General features: G+C 38.4%; 1 protein-coding gene across 2 annotated transcripts in view; it reads left to right on the top strand.

Moving 5' to 3' along the window:
• LOC120070744 (Enhancer of polycomb-like transcription factor protein) overlaps positions 1-15,552 on the top strand; it is a 57,782-nt gene that overhangs the window by 26,344 nt on the left and 15,886 nt on the right. For both annotated transcript variants that reach the window (XM_039022616.2, XM_039022617.2), the window contains exons 7-8: positions 5,814-5,894; positions 6,018-6,065. In XM_039022616.2, coding sequence (XP_038878544.1) covers positions 5,814-5,894; positions 6,018-6,065 — 129 coding nt within the window. The remainder of the gene's footprint in view (positions 1-5,813; positions 5,895-6,017; positions 6,066-15,552) is intronic.

A 15,552-nucleotide genomic window follows, 5' to 3' on the forward strand; every position in this document is an offset into this window, starting at 1 on the left:
TAATAGATTTTTTGAGATTGTCTAGCATGTCATCATCATACTTGCAAAAGGGTAAAGTGTCATCAGCAAACTGGAGAATAGAGAGATGTACCTTGTTTTTTTCAACCACAAAGCCTTCAAACAACCATTTTCATGAATTCTGTCAACCAAAACACTAAGCAAGTCACTTACCAAGAGGAAGAGGAAGGGGGATAGGGGGTCCCCTTGCCTAATTCCCCTTGTAGCTTTGATCCTTCCCCTTGGTCTTCCATTAATGAAGATGGAGAACATTGGGTTAGTGATGCAGCCCAAAATCCAAGCTATCCATTTGGGGTGGAAGTTCCTTTCCTTAAGGGTTTTTTCAAGAAAATCCCAATCCACTCTATCAAAAGCCTTTTCAAGATCAAGCTTTAAAATCCAACCCTTCTTCTTCTTAATTCTGTAGTGTTCTACGACCTCAATAGCTATTAAGACCGGATCAAGGATTTGTCTCCCTTCAATGAAAGCACTTTGAGTTTGACTTATAAGGCTAGGCATTACTTTCTTGAGCCTTTTTGCAAGTACTTTAGCTATAATCTTATAGATTATAGTAGATAAGCTAATGGGTCTGAAATCTTTCACTAAAACTGCCTCTGATTTGTTCTGAATTAAGCAAATAAATTTTTCTTTGATGCAAGAATTGAGCTTCCCATTTCGGTAGAAATCATCAAAAATACTCTTTATATTGTCCTTTAGAAGCTCACAAAATTTTAGTATGAATTCAATTGTGAAGCCATCCGGTCCTGGAGTTTTGTTTCTTCCCAACATCTTTACTGCTTCTTTAATTTCTGTCAAATTAAATCTGGAAATCAGCCCCAAATTCTGATCTAAAGAGACCCTTGGCCAGCTCAGATTCTGAGGTATATATCTCAATCCTTGACTCTTTGAGTATAGATTGCTGTAAAAATCAATAATTAGGGATTCCACTTCTCTGAAATTCTTTGTAGCTTCCCCTTGGTCATTGATTAACTCCGTTATTAGGTTTTTCCTTTTCTTGGCAGCAAGAAAACGGTGGAAGAAGGCTGTATTTTCATCACCCAATTGTAACCAATTCAGTTTTCTTTTTTGAATAAGGTTTCTTTCCTCTGTTTGGTAGATGGAAACTAATTCTGCTTTTAGAGAGATTCTTAAATCTTCCTCAAGAGAGGGTTCCTCTTGAGACTCCATAATTAAATCTCTTCTTCGAATTTCTTCTAGTAGTGTCTCTTCACTAGCTTTCAGCTGCTTGGTTTTTTCAGCCTACCATCTTTTGAGGACTTGTTTCAACTTTCTTAGTCTGATTGAGAAATTAAAACCAGCCCACCCTTGCTAAATTTCCAGACTTAGAGAATGTTCAATAATTCTACAACACTCCTTATCAAGTAGCCAACTATTGCTAAATCTAAAAGGGGGCCCCATTCAACAGCTCCAGCTTCAAACAAGAGAGGGAAGTGATCAAAAATTGATCTAGTTTGTCTTGAGACTCTTGAGTTTTCGAACAAATCATCCCAACTACATGTGATGAAGAATCTGTCAATCAGTGATCTCAATATTGTTTCTCCTTCTTGTGACCAAGAGAATCTTCCATCTGACATGGGGATTTCAAGTAGATTCATATTTCTAATGAAATTATTAAATTTTCTAATTTCTCTAGTTGCTCTTCCTATTGGAAATCTTTCTTGTCTTCTTTGAATACAGTTAAAGTCCCCACCGATACACCAAGCACTATCACATCTTTCTGCTAATGAGGTTAATTCAATCCACAAATTTCTTATTTCACTAGGGCTGTTTGGTCCGTATGCATTGGAAATCCAGCATAATTTCTTACAAATGGTACTGCACTTTAATGTTAATGAGAAATCTGCCTTGAAGACCTCCAAAACTACAATTTTGCTTTCATCCCAAAGAGAGAGAATAGCCCCGATCTGCCTTGTGCTTCTACAAAAGCCCAGCCCACCTCTTTAGAACTCCAAATGCTTTTTATGAAAGGGAGATCAAAGCTGTCATTTTTTGATTCTTGAAGTAGAACAACATCCGGATTTATTTTCCTCAGAAGCTTTTTTATAACTAATCTTTTAGATTTATCTCCAAGTCCCCTAATATTCCATGAGATAATCTTCATTTGCTGATTATGTCAGGGTAATATCACAAATATTTAAGAAAGAATTGAGCTCTTGAGGTAGTTCAATGTGGGATGGAGGGATTAAGACGGCTGAATCTTGTACCTCCTCTTCATGGAAAAGCAAATTGTTGCAATCTCTATCCATATATCTGTTGTAGATATAGATATTTATCTAGATTTTGGTTCTCACTATCATTTGACGAGGTGAAAGCTACTTTATCTAAAGATTTTGCTACCACCAAATCCAAAAATTTAAGCTTAGGCTGAATGCAAGCATATTGCATATGACCTCTTTATCTAGTACTTCATGCTCATCGTTTTATTTTATTTTATTTTAAAATTTTTAATTTAATTATTGTTATTATTTTTCTACGCCTGACAAATGAAGAACTTAAATACTTAAGAATGAACTAATACATGAAATTGAACTAAGAGAGTTAACATTGAAATGCCCATTGAAGTTGGAATAGACTTTCGAAAGCTCCATCGTGTATAGGAGAAGAATCTCAATCTTCCGAAAATGAAAAGAAACTAATGCTCAAAGATACAAAAAGAACAAAAAGAAACAGAACAAGGAAACAATATAGGAGCATAGAACAAAATGTCAGACAAAAATACAAAATTAAGAATGTGCTTAAAAGGAAACCCAACAAAAAAATTTGGGGAGGAAGCAACACGAAGGTAGCCTATAAATGGATTGAATCAATCTGAACGACTCGACATTGGGAAGAATTTTGGAAGATATGTTGAATTCTTTCAAACCATAGTTCTGAAAGCAAGGCCCTGATTCCGTTTTTTTTTTCTTTTGGAAAAGGAAACGGGTCTCTTCTCTAAGATAATGAAATGGGACAGTACAGAGTATATAATAATACAAAGAAGAGGTGGATCAATGAGTGCATTCAGACATCTTAACTAAGTTGATACCCCCTTAGCACTCTCATCATGTCCAATAAACGAAAAAAACTAGCAAAGACCAAAAACATACGTCACCAAAGACAAGGTTCCGAGAACAAATTGGAACCAAAATACAAAAACATAAGCCAGAACAGTACAAAACCTTGAAGCTATTACAAGATCAAAACCAAACTAAGTACAACCAACATTAACAGAGACTAAAGAAGGGAGGGAAAATGAAGGCTTTCCAATTTAGGCTGATATCTGGATGGAAAAATCTTCAAAAGGCTTGGAAAAAGAACACCATGAGGATGCATTGAGCCGAGCTGTCTCAAATGGGACCATCCGAGGGGAAGCTTTGTCATGAAATATTTCTTTCAAACCAGATTTCTGCTAACACGACTTTAACTACATTAGACCAAATCAGCCTTAGATTTGATTTAAGTTTATTAGGGCTGATCAGCAGTTGCAAAACATTATCCTTGAACACATTACCGAAAGCCCAACTAAGGCTGAAGCAATCGAACAAACAATACCAGCAATTTTCAGCATATCCAGAGTTAAAGAATAAATGCTGTAGGTCTTCTGAATTTGCCATACATAGAGGACAAACATGTGGGGATAGGCTGTGAGAAGGAAGTTTCGTTTGCATAACTGATGCACAATTTAAAAGCCTCTTAAGCATTATCCAAATCGTGATATTAACCCGCTGAGGACTTTTAGTTTTCCGCAAAGAAGTTTCCAAATGTTTCCCTATGGGGGAAGCCGTAGATAGTTGTGTAACAAGAGATTTCACCGAGAAAGTTCCATTAGCTTCTAGATCCCAAACTCGTTTTTCAGGATTCACCGAGATTGTTTTGGCTATAACAAGACCAAGGAGGATTTGAAAATCAGCAATCTCTTCCTCCTTTAGTAACCTTCGAAAGTTGATGGTCCGAGAGGAGAGTGAGGAGTCCTAATAATCTGAAACTGCACCATTTGGATTGAAGGAGATTCTTTATAGTCTTGAAATGATGTCTTTTAATGGTATACTGTCCACCCAAGGGTCAAGCCAAAACACAATTCTTCTTCCGTTGCCGATTTTGTAAACAGCCAATGATTCAACTTTTAACCAAGTCCTTGATATGCTAATCCAAGGACTACAAATGCTGCAACTTACTTTTCCATTTGTGTGCCACCCATACAAACTTGGCTCCATAAGGATGTTTTCCTTCAAAGTCTTTGCAAAAGTGGAACTATTGTTGAAGAGATCAAATATGAGCAGAATATGATGAGGGTGCTAAGGGGGTGTCTACCTAGTTGAGATGCTCGGGTGTACCTACTAATCCTTAGCTCTATATACTTTTGTATATATCTATATTTGTACTTTGAGCATTAGTCTCATTTCATTATCTTAATAAAAAGGCTTGTTTCTATTTAAAAAAAACGAGCCTCCAACAATGCAGAGTATAAGAACACTAAAAAAGATATGGTTGAGAGATCCCTCATTTTTAAAACAGAGAAAGCAAACTGAGGGTCTAAGGCACCTAGTCGGGTTCTTCCTTTGTAGTACTTCTGAAGAGTTAAGACTCCCATTAAGCTATATGTGGTAAAAAGTATCAATTTTCTTGGGGCTTTTCAACTTCCACAAAGCTTTAAACAGATCATTGGGAATCAAAGGAGAGGATGCCAAATGATCTGAGAGATACTTAGCTGAGAAGGAACCCAAGTGACCAAGTATGAACATCCCCTCCTGAAGAAAGTGAGAATAAAGAGATGCAGAGAAACTTTAGGAACTTTATTTGACAAAGAAGCTTTTCCTTTCAAATTCTATCCAATTCCTCATCGAGATGAGCTATCCAAGTCTATAAATTCACACTAGATATGTTGAAATAAATCTTAAAGAGAGCCTTTGAAGATAAAATCACACAACATCAAAAGGAATGCAAATAAAACAGAGAAATGGCAAAAAAGTTCCCGAACTTCCAAAAAAGAATCATTTTTCTCAAAAAAAATGAAGGTATAATGAATACTTTGAGAGAAACTATGTTGTTTCTAAGGACCGAAATTAATACCCTCATTCATGGTCTTGATCGTGCAAAATTTTGATATTTTTAGGCTTATTCTATGAAGTGGTAGATTAGATTAAGTAGCACTTGGGATGAGATTGTTGTATGTTTTCCTAAGAGTGGCAATTGGTTAAAAGAAGGATGGCAAGTGGAAATTCCTCGTTCTAATAGACTTGAATGATACCATGTAGATAAAGAGCTAGCAGGAGTAGAAGATTGTTTATTAGTCTCCTAGTAGGAGATTTTTAAGGTTTTGCAGGCTAGAAATATTTTCAACAGTCTTAGTCGAAGCCTAATTAAAGCGTGATTGGAAGTCCAAAAGATAGGTTCAGTGCAGGCACGGGTGCCATGATACCAAAACTCGAATACTAAAGAGGCTGATGCACTGGGGAACAATAATGGTAGTACCATGTTTCAATGTAAAGAGCTACGCCATAGAACGAAAATTCAGCGGAATGTAACTCTAGGTCCTTGTGTTAATTTCGGTTTATCTTTTTTCTCATTCAAAAGAAAAAAGAATCACAGTTGGTTATCTGGTTCATTATTGATCCTGTAGTCCTAGATCTTAAGAACATTTTTCAGGAAAGGTTTCGCCTTTTATGATTTTTCATCTCAGGATTCTTTGGAGTATAGAACATGATTTTGTCATCGCACAGGCTTTTGTGTTTTAGTCTTCTTCAATTGTAATTTTTGTGTGATGCATTCCAGTCTAAATGATATTTTTGAGTTAATTGCTCCCATTTCTTATGTAGCCGCCTCCACCTGTCAATGATACAAATCCGTACAATGTCTTTAGGCCAAGGGAGAAAGCCCATAGACTTCACACAAGAAGGGTACGTGAGATCTTTGCTTGCTTACTCTCATTTTCATTTACTGAAGGATGTTTGTATTTGAAGTTTCCACTATGCACTTTATATTATTATTATTATCATCCTCATTCTTGATATTATAAACAGATGCAACGGAGGGAAAACAATGTGCAATCTTTTGAGAAGCTTCGCCAGGTCGGTAGTACTTTATTAAATTTAGATGTTATATTACTTCCAATTGGTTCTTCCAGCTGTCTCTTTCCTTCAAGTTCGATTAGGTCTCTTCCCATACCTCCTTCGATGAGATTGCAATTGATATGTAAGGTCCCAAGTTGTGGAAACATATTGTAGGAGGTGTACTAAGGGAATTTGAGGGTGCTGACAGTTGGTGAATGGGATGGAGGTTGAGAACAAGGGGATGGATGCCAAAGGGTACCTGCTGACAGTTAGTTAATTGGATAGGGGTCAGAGCGTTGAGCAACTTTTTGTGCAAGAATTGGTTGTGTGCAAGGGAGGTGCCAGCTCTCTCCTAGTAGCGGGGAATTGTTATTTTCTTGTTCATCTCGTTCTTGTTGTGTTTGATTATTTATCTTTCATATTATGTATCTTTTTTTTCCCCTTGAAAATCATATTGTGAACCTTTTATGTTAAAGTGATGTATCTATGTTTAGCCTACCAATGGCAATAATCCTGAGCCCACAAACAAGGTGGGTACATCCACCGCTCTATCACCTAGGTCTTCAACGAGACGCATGCTGTCCGTCGAGGAATCCATTGGTGGTATCCACCGATTGTTGGAGAGAATAACCTTGAAGATGGAATAGATCGCTGGCGAAGTCCAAACCTTAAGGCAGCTGTCGCAAATTCAAAAAGACCTTCCAAGACTCAACAATCCACCACAAGAAAGACAAAATATCAACGCCCGACAGTATAATCAACCAAGAAACTACCAAGTTTTACTTGCTATCAATCAAGATCGCCCAAGAATGCAAGTTTATCAAAGGAGACAGCAACAAGATAGTGATTTCTCGAGTGAGGAAGAGAGGGAGAATGAAGATCAGCTTGGACGTTGGCGAATGGGGGTGCGGCAGTACAATGAGACAAATGAATATAGGGCAAAATTGGACATCCCCAATTTTAATGGTAAAAGAGATATTGAAGAGTTCTTTGAATGGATCAAGAACGTGGAAGGATTCTTTAAATATGCTAACACTCCCGAACACAAGAAGGTACAACTTGTAGCACTGAAATTTCGGGGGTGGGGGGGAGTGCTTTGGCATGGTGGGAGCAATTAGAAGTTAATCAATTCTGAAATGGAAAGAACCCCATCTCCAGTTGGGAAAGATTGAAGCACCTTATGAAAGATCGTTTCTTGCCAGCCAATTATGAACAAACTCTATACAATCAATATCAAAATTTGTGGCAAGGTTCAAGAACCATGGCTGAATACACAGAAATCTTCCACCAATTAGGGGTTAGAACAAACCTACTGGAAAGTGAACAACATTTGATAGCTAGATTTGTGGGTGATCTATGCTCGGACATCAAGGAAAAGGTAAAGATTCAACATTTAAGCTTTCTCACAGACGTGATCTCTTTAGCTGAAACAATTGAGGAATTGAATAACTTTGAATCAAGAACGACCAATAGAAGAAATCAATGGGAATCTTCAACAAGTAATGCTAGAAAAGGAGGTACACCAGTGGCTAAAACTCAGTTCAATTATATGCAAGAACACATACCAAGGCCAAAAGAGGACGCGACAGTAGCCAATAAGGAATGGACAGCTAATGAAGCAGCCAAAAAACAGCCTAATCAATTTGGTAGACCCACGCTTGGAAAGTGTTTTAGATGTAGGAAGATTGGTCACCTATCTAACAATTGTCCCGAACGTAGAATAATGCCATTTTAGATGACGAAGACTGTCATGAACAGATGTCCGAAATTGAAGAAGATGAGGAAACAAATATTTTGGAGCCGGATGAAGGGGATAGAGTAAGTTGTGTTATTCAATGCATTCTACTCAACAAAATCAGAAACACACAACCAACGACATTCCTCTTATTCAAGACTAGATGTACGGTGAAGAGAAAAATATGCAATGTCATCATAGACAGTGGAAATTCTGAAAATGTGGTATCTAAGAAGCTTAAGCACTGAACCTAAAAATGGAATCACATCAAAACCCATATAAGGTCAGTTGGATCAAGAAGGGAGGCGAGGTTTAGGTATCTCATACCTATACAGTCCAATTCTCAATTGGCAATAGTTATAAGGATCAAATTGTGTGCGATGTTTTGGACATGGATGTCCACATTCTTCTCGGTAGGCCATGGCAATATGACATACAAGCCATCCACAAAGGTTGTGAAATATGAGTTCTCTTGGCATGGGAGGGAAATTGTACTCCTTCCACTCTTGACATCAATTACATCAACTGAATCCTAAAGGACTACTATTTTGCATCCTCAATGGGAAGCAATTCCTAAAACAGAAAGAGGAGATAATGTGGGGATTAATAGCAACTGGATGCGAAAACAATATTAACACAAAAGAACTCCCTGAGCAAGTACAAAAACTATTCTCAGAATTCCCAAATATCTTCAACTGCCAACTACATTGCCTCCCCTATGTGATATTCTAGATTTCATTATGAGAGCTTCCTTTCCACACCTTCCTTATAATAAGATAAGCCCAGCTGAATATAAAATCTTACATGAACACGTACAAGACCTACTAAATAAGGGGTTTATCCAACCTAGCATCAGCCCATCTGCTGTGCTTGCTCTCCTCACCCCAAAAAAGGATGGGAGTTGGTGAATGTGCATTGATAGTAGAGCCATTAACAAAATAACTATCAAGTATAGGTTCCCAATTCCTCGGATTCAAGATTTACACGATCAACTTGACAGTGCCACCATCTTTTCTAAGTTAGACCTTGGATATCATTAAGTCCGTATTAAACCAGGTGATGAGTGGAAGACAGCTTTCAAGACAAATGAGAGGTTATTTGAATGACTTGTCATGCCATTTGGCCTTTCCAATGCCCCAAGCACATTTATGCACCTTATGAACCAGGTCTTTCTTCCCTATCTTAATAAATTTGTTGTTCTTTATTTTGATGATATACTTGTTTTTAGTAAATCCAAAGAGGAACATATGACACTTATGTATAGTTTTTCCTTTTTTTTTTTTTAAAACGAAAACGAGCCTCTTTATTATAATAAAATAAAAAATAGACTAATGCTCAAAGTACGAGAGAGTCATACAAGGAGCATGAAGCAAAACCGAAAGAGAACTACAAGGAACAACTGAGAGAAAGGATCAAGAAGTGCACCCAGGCATCTCAACTAGGTTGACACCCCCTTAGCGCCCTCATCATGTCCATACAACAGTACAACTTCCAAGTAAAAATAGGAAAATGATAATGCAATAAACCGGAATTAAAACTAGACAACAATCCTAAAAAGCAGGGAAAATGAAGGTCTGCCAATTCAAATTTAAGTCTTGTATAGAGAAGTCTTCAAATTCACTGTTTAAAGAGCACCAAGCTGAAGCATTTCTTTGAGCTGAGTCAAAACGAGTCCTCCAACAAGTTTCAATATCATGGAAAATTCTCTGATTCCTTTCGAACCAAAGGTCTGCTAGAATGACCTTGACCATATTGATCCAAAGCAATCGTGGCCTCTTTGTGAGGGAGGGACCCGAGAGAAGATGAAGTATATTGCCTCTAAAACTATCTCCAAACACCCCAACGAAATTGAATAAGTGGAAAAAGGACCACCAGCAATTTTTTGAATAAGGACAGCTGAAGAAAAGGTGTTGTAAATCTTCTCCTGCCTTCTTGCATAAAGGGCAAAAGGATGGTGATAAGCTAGCCTTGTGTAATTTTCTTTGCAAGACCGAGGAGCAGTTTAGGAGACCGAAGAGCATAATCCAGATCTGAATATTGACTCTCCTAGGGCTCTTAGTCTTCCATTGGGCCTTGAAAAGATTTTTGTCCATTGGGTACGAAGGGGAGAGGTGTGCTGTGAGGGATTTAATTGTGAAGGTACCTGAAGCTTCCAAAGACCATGAACGTCTGTCCGAGCTTGCTGAAACTGATTTTTCTGAGATGACAAGCATCAAGGCTTGAAAGTGTGTGATCTCCTCATCTTTTAGCAAACGGCGAAAAATGATGGACCATGAGTTTAGGGAATGGTCCTAATGAGAAGCTATTGAGCCCCTTGGCAATAAGGTAATCCTAAACAAACTTGGATAGAGTGTGGACAGTGGGGATGAGTCTATCCAAGGACAGTGGGGACCACACACTATCAAGGCTTGAAAGTGTGTGATCTCCTCATCTTTTAGCAAACGGCGAAAAATGATGGACCATGAGTTTAGGGAATGGTCCTAATGAGAAGCTATTGAGCCCCTTGGCAATAAGGTAATCCTAAACAAACTTGGATAGAGTGTGGACAGTGGGGATGAGTCTATCCAAGGACAGTGGGGATCACACACTATCAAGGCTTGAAAGTGTGTGATCTCCTCATCTTTTAGCAAACGGCGAAAAATGATGGACCATGAATTTAGGGAATGGTCCCAATGAGAAACTATTGAGCCCCTTGGCAATAAGGTAATCCTAAACAATCTTGGATAGAGTGTGGACAGTGGGGATGAGTCTATCCAAGGATCTGTCCAGAAACTGATTCGGGAGCTGTCACCAAGAATAAAAGAGGCCAAAAACTCCACTTTGGACCAGCATTTTGAGATGTTAATCCACGGGCTTCTCAGACTATTCCCATATTTTTCGGATGAGTTCCAATCAAAAGGACCTTTGCCATGGATGCTGGTGATTACTTTCCGCCAAAGAGAGTTTTTCTCCTTCATGTAATGCCAGCCCCACTTAGCAAGCATGGCTGAATTTTTAAATTTAAGCCCTCCCACTCTGAGACCTCCATTAATTGGAGACTGAGATGCAATACTCCACTTTACCAGTTGATTGACTTTGCTTCCTTTATGGCCTTCCCAAAAGAAATTGTAGATTAGTCTTTCTAAAGCTTTTACCACAGATTCCGACATTGTAAAAATTGACATATAGTATGTTGGGAGATTGGAGAGAACTGAGTTGCAAAGAGTTTCCCTTCCTCCTCTTGAGAGATTAAACCTTTTCCATTTATCCAATTTTCGATGTACCTTTTCTAGCATTGACGGCCAAAAGGAGGATTGTTTAGGATATCCTCCTAGTGGCAATCCAAGGTACATGAGAGGTAGTGATTCGGCTTTACCGTTGAGAAGATCAGCCATATGTAACAAATCCCCTTCTTCTATGTTGACTCCACTAAGAGCTGATTTTTCCCAATTCACCTTCTGACCCAAGCACCATTCGAAGAGACTAATTGCTTCTTTCAATTTTAATAACATTTTGTTATCATAGTTGCAAAAAATAGGGTGTCATCAGCAAATTGAAGCAGTGGAATGTGAATCTTCTCCTTCCCAACCACAAAGCCCTCAAACAGACCATTATCGTACAGCTTGTCAATGATGGAGCCTAACACTTCACTCACTAACAAGAAAAGGAAAGGGGACAAGGGATCGCCTTGTCAATGCCTCTAGATGCGAGAATGCGGCCTCGAGGTCTTCCATTGATAATGATAGAGAATTTTGGGTCTTGAATGCAACCCAAGATCCAAGATATCCAACGAGAGTCGAAGTTTTTTGCAATTAAGACCTTTTCTAAAAAGGACCAATCCACCCGGTCAAAAACTTTTTCCATATCGAGTTTAAGGATCCACCCCTTTAACTTTTTTGCTCGGTACTCCTCCACCACTTCGTTAGCTATCAAGACAGCATCAAGTATTTGTCTTCCTTCGATAAAGGCATTCTGGGATGGCCCAATGATAGAGTGCATCGCTTTCTTTAGTCTTTCGGCAAGGACTTTTGCAACTACCTTGTAAGTTAGAGTGGTAAGGCTGATTGGCCTGAAGTCCTTGATGGATGCTGCATCTTCTTTCTTTTGAATGAGGCAAATGAAATTTTCTCTCACACATGCGTTCAATCTTCCACTATTGTGAAAATCTTCGAATAACTTAATGAAATTATCTTTAACCAATGGCCAAAATCTCAAAAGAAACTCCACTGTCAACCATCTGGCCCAGGTGCTTTATTTTTCCTAGGGATTTAAGAGCCATTACTATTTCAGCTTTAGTAAACTTTGCAACGAGTGAAGCATTCTGTGGTTGTGTGACTCGGGGCCAATTTAGGAAGGCCGACAAGTACTTGATTCTGGGGGATCTTGTGTAGAGGGTGTCATAGAAACTTAGAATAATACCTTCCACTTCCTTAGAAGAGCTAGTAGGCACCCCTTGTTCATTTAGGAGCTCATTGATTAAATTCTTCCTTTTCCTTGCTGCCAAGAAACGATGAAAAAAGCTAGAGTTTTCATCCCCCAACTTCATCCAATTCAACTTGCATTTCTGAATTAGATCCCTTTCTGTCAGCCTATAAATGCACATCAATTCTGCTTTTAAATTGGAAATGCAGCCTGCCACCTCGAACTCCCATCCCAAAGATTCAATCAGGGCTTCTTTTTCAGCTATTTCTTTTAACAAAGCCATTTCCTTTCGGGTTTGAGATTTTTGGTAGTCTGCTGACCAAACTTTCAGTGCACCTTTGACCAATCTTAAGTTTGCATTAATAACAAAACCTGGCCACCCTTTTATGTTGCTGTTTTTCCAAGAATTTTCAATGGAAATGACACAATCTTTGTTTGATAACCAGCTGTTACAAAATCTAAAGGGAGAGGGGCCCCAACTAATTGTGCCTGCACTTAAAAGCAATGGAAAGTGGTCAGAAAGTAGACGTACCTGGCGAATCACCCTTGAATTGGTGAAAAGTTCATCCCACTCCTTATTGATAAAGAATCTGTCTATAATAGAGATCTGGAAGAGGAATTTTCTCCCTTGGACCATGTGAACTTTCCATTAGATAAGGGAATTTCCAGTAAGGTGGTTGTATCAATAAACTTGTTAAAAAGCCTCATTCCTTTAGTATTTCTTCCAATTGGTGATCGTTCATGACTCCATCTTGTTATATTGAAATCCCCTCCTCAGCACCAAGCTTCTGAACAATAGGCTAAAAGTGCGAGAAGTTCGGGCCATACAAATCTCCTTTCCTTGTAATCATTTGGTCCATAAACGTCCGTGACCCAACAGATTTTTTTGCACAAAGTACGACATTTAACTGCCAGGGAGTAGCCCCCTTTAAGTGATTCTGTTACTTCTATTTTGCTTCTGTCCCACATTGTCAAAAGACCACCAGACTTGCCAAAGGATTCCACTGACTCCCAACCAATTTCCTTAGAACTCCAAATGGATTTAATGAAGGCAGCATCGAAATCCTCCTTTTTTGATTCTTGTATTAGTACTAGGTCCGGATTCAGGCTCTTGAGGAGTCTTTTGAGCGCAATTCTTTTATTTGGGTCTTTAAGGTCCCTTGTATTCCAAGAAAATATCTTCATTATTCAATAGGTTGGAGGAGGCTGCAGATCGCCGGGAATGGGGAGAATTCAGGCCAACACAAAACCACAATCCTTAACAATGGATGTTAAGTGGTCTGGAATCACTGGTGAGGGTAAGGACAAGGAGCGAGTGGAATAATGCTCCAAATAATTTACCTTATCTTCATAGGAGAATAGGGTCTGCAGATCCAGACCGAAAGCTAAGTCTTGGACACTATCTTCTTGAACTGAGGCTAGATTCCGGGCTTCCAATTCTGCACTACTTGCACTGAAAGGTTATTCCAACTCCAACTCTTCTTTCTTTTTAAATTAGGGGGCAGCAAGGTGAGCCCTTTACAAAGATGTTACTTGAATTTGGGATGATGAAGTTATTGTGCTTAAACTGCTTAGGTAATAAATGGGGGATAAACTTGCTTGAGGGAGGAAAAGGAATTTGAATTTTCGTGCAACTAACCTCTAACAAGTCCGGATTGTTGTCTATTAATGTTGGTAAGGAACTTCCCGAACTCTCCAATGGCTGCTCAACTGAGTTGAGGGTTCCTTTCTCCCTTGACACATCATCATTAGTTTCTGTCCATCTGTTGATGAAAGAGGTTCTTTTTCTGACAAAGTATTTAGAAAAATGCTTCTGAGCATTTAATTGTTTCAGTCGAGAGGCTGAGGAGGCAAGGGATTTAATTGGATAGCAGCTTGGATTTTCCTTGCCTAGATTAAAACAGAGATCTTCCTGAGGGTCCCCTTTATGACAGATGTCCTGCCCTATCCCCTACACTAGCAAAAAATCAATTAGTTATAAATCGCAAAATGTGTCTTTCTTGTCAATGAAATATCTTTTCTAGGTTTTATAATTGGTTGGGAGGGTATTAAGGTTGATCCTCAGAAAGTAGAAGTCATTTCTAATTGGCCTATACCAACATCAATCAAACAAATCCAATCCTTCCTAGGTTTAGCTTCCTTTTATAGGAAATTCATTAAAAATTTCAGTACAATAACGGCTCCTCTAACTGATTGTCTTCGAAAAAATAATTTCATATGGGGAAAAGAACTAGGGAAAAGTTTTAAAACAACAAACATTATCTGTGTCATAGCCCTGTACTAAGATTACCTGACTTTACTATCCCTTTTCAAGTAGTTGTTGATGCATGTGGGGTAGGTATTGGAGCAGTTTTATCTCAAAACAATCACCCTATTAAATATTTTAGTGAGTATCTCAGTCCACCTAAGCAAAATTGGAGCACCTATGAGCAAGAATCCTATTCACTTGTTAGAGCACTTAAGCAATGAGAGCACTACGTACTTTATAAGAAATTTATTTTGCTCATTGACCATTTTTCTTTGTAGTATTTGCAATCTCAAAAACAAATTAGTAGGATGCATGCTCGTTGGCTATTATTTCTCCAACGATTTGATTTTGTTATTCAACACCAAGCTGAAAAGGACAATTAAGTCGCTGATGCTTTGAGTTGAAAAAATGAATTACTAACCCTTCCAGCATATCCCAAAACTTTATCCTATTGATCCAAATTTTGAAGGACCCTGGTACAAGTGTTCTAATAACATCCACTGTCAGACTTCCATATATTTGATAATTTCTTATTCAAGGGAGATTGCTTATGTATACCACATACTTCTCTTCGGGAGTCCTTGATAAAAGACCTTCACTCTGGAGGTTTGGCCGGTCACTTTGGTATTTCAAAAACATTTGAGTTGATCTCTGCTCGTTTTTTCTGGCCTCAATGGAAAAGAGATGTATAGAATTTTGTCAAACGATGTTTCATTTGCTAAACAGCAAAAGGAACTTCCACTAATGCGGTACTTCACACACCTCTACCAATTCCAACTTCTATTTGAGAAGATTTGTCCATGGACTTTGTCCTTGGTCTTCCTAAAACTCAACGAGGATATGATTCGGTAATGGTCGTGGTAGATAGGTTTAGCAAAATGAGCCATTTTATCGCCTGTAAAAAATCTCATGATGCTATACACGTAGCTAATCTTTTTTTTTCAAGGAAATAGTCTGCTTACATGGTATCCCTAAAACAATTGTTTTAGACAGGGACGTCAAGTTCCTTAGCCGTTTTTGGAAGACTCTCTGGCAAAAATTCCATACTTCTCTTAATTATAGCACCACCAGCCACCTATAGACTGATGGCCAAACCAAGGTCACTAACAGATCCTTAGGCA

Source organism: Benincasa hispida, chromosome 2 (genome assembly GCF_027475165.1).
Source record: "Benincasa hispida cultivar pf3 chromosome 2, pf3_genome.v1.1, whole genome shotgun sequence".
Taxonomy (NCBI): Eukaryota; Viridiplantae; Streptophyta; class Magnoliopsida; order Cucurbitales; family Cucurbitaceae; genus Benincasa; species Benincasa hispida.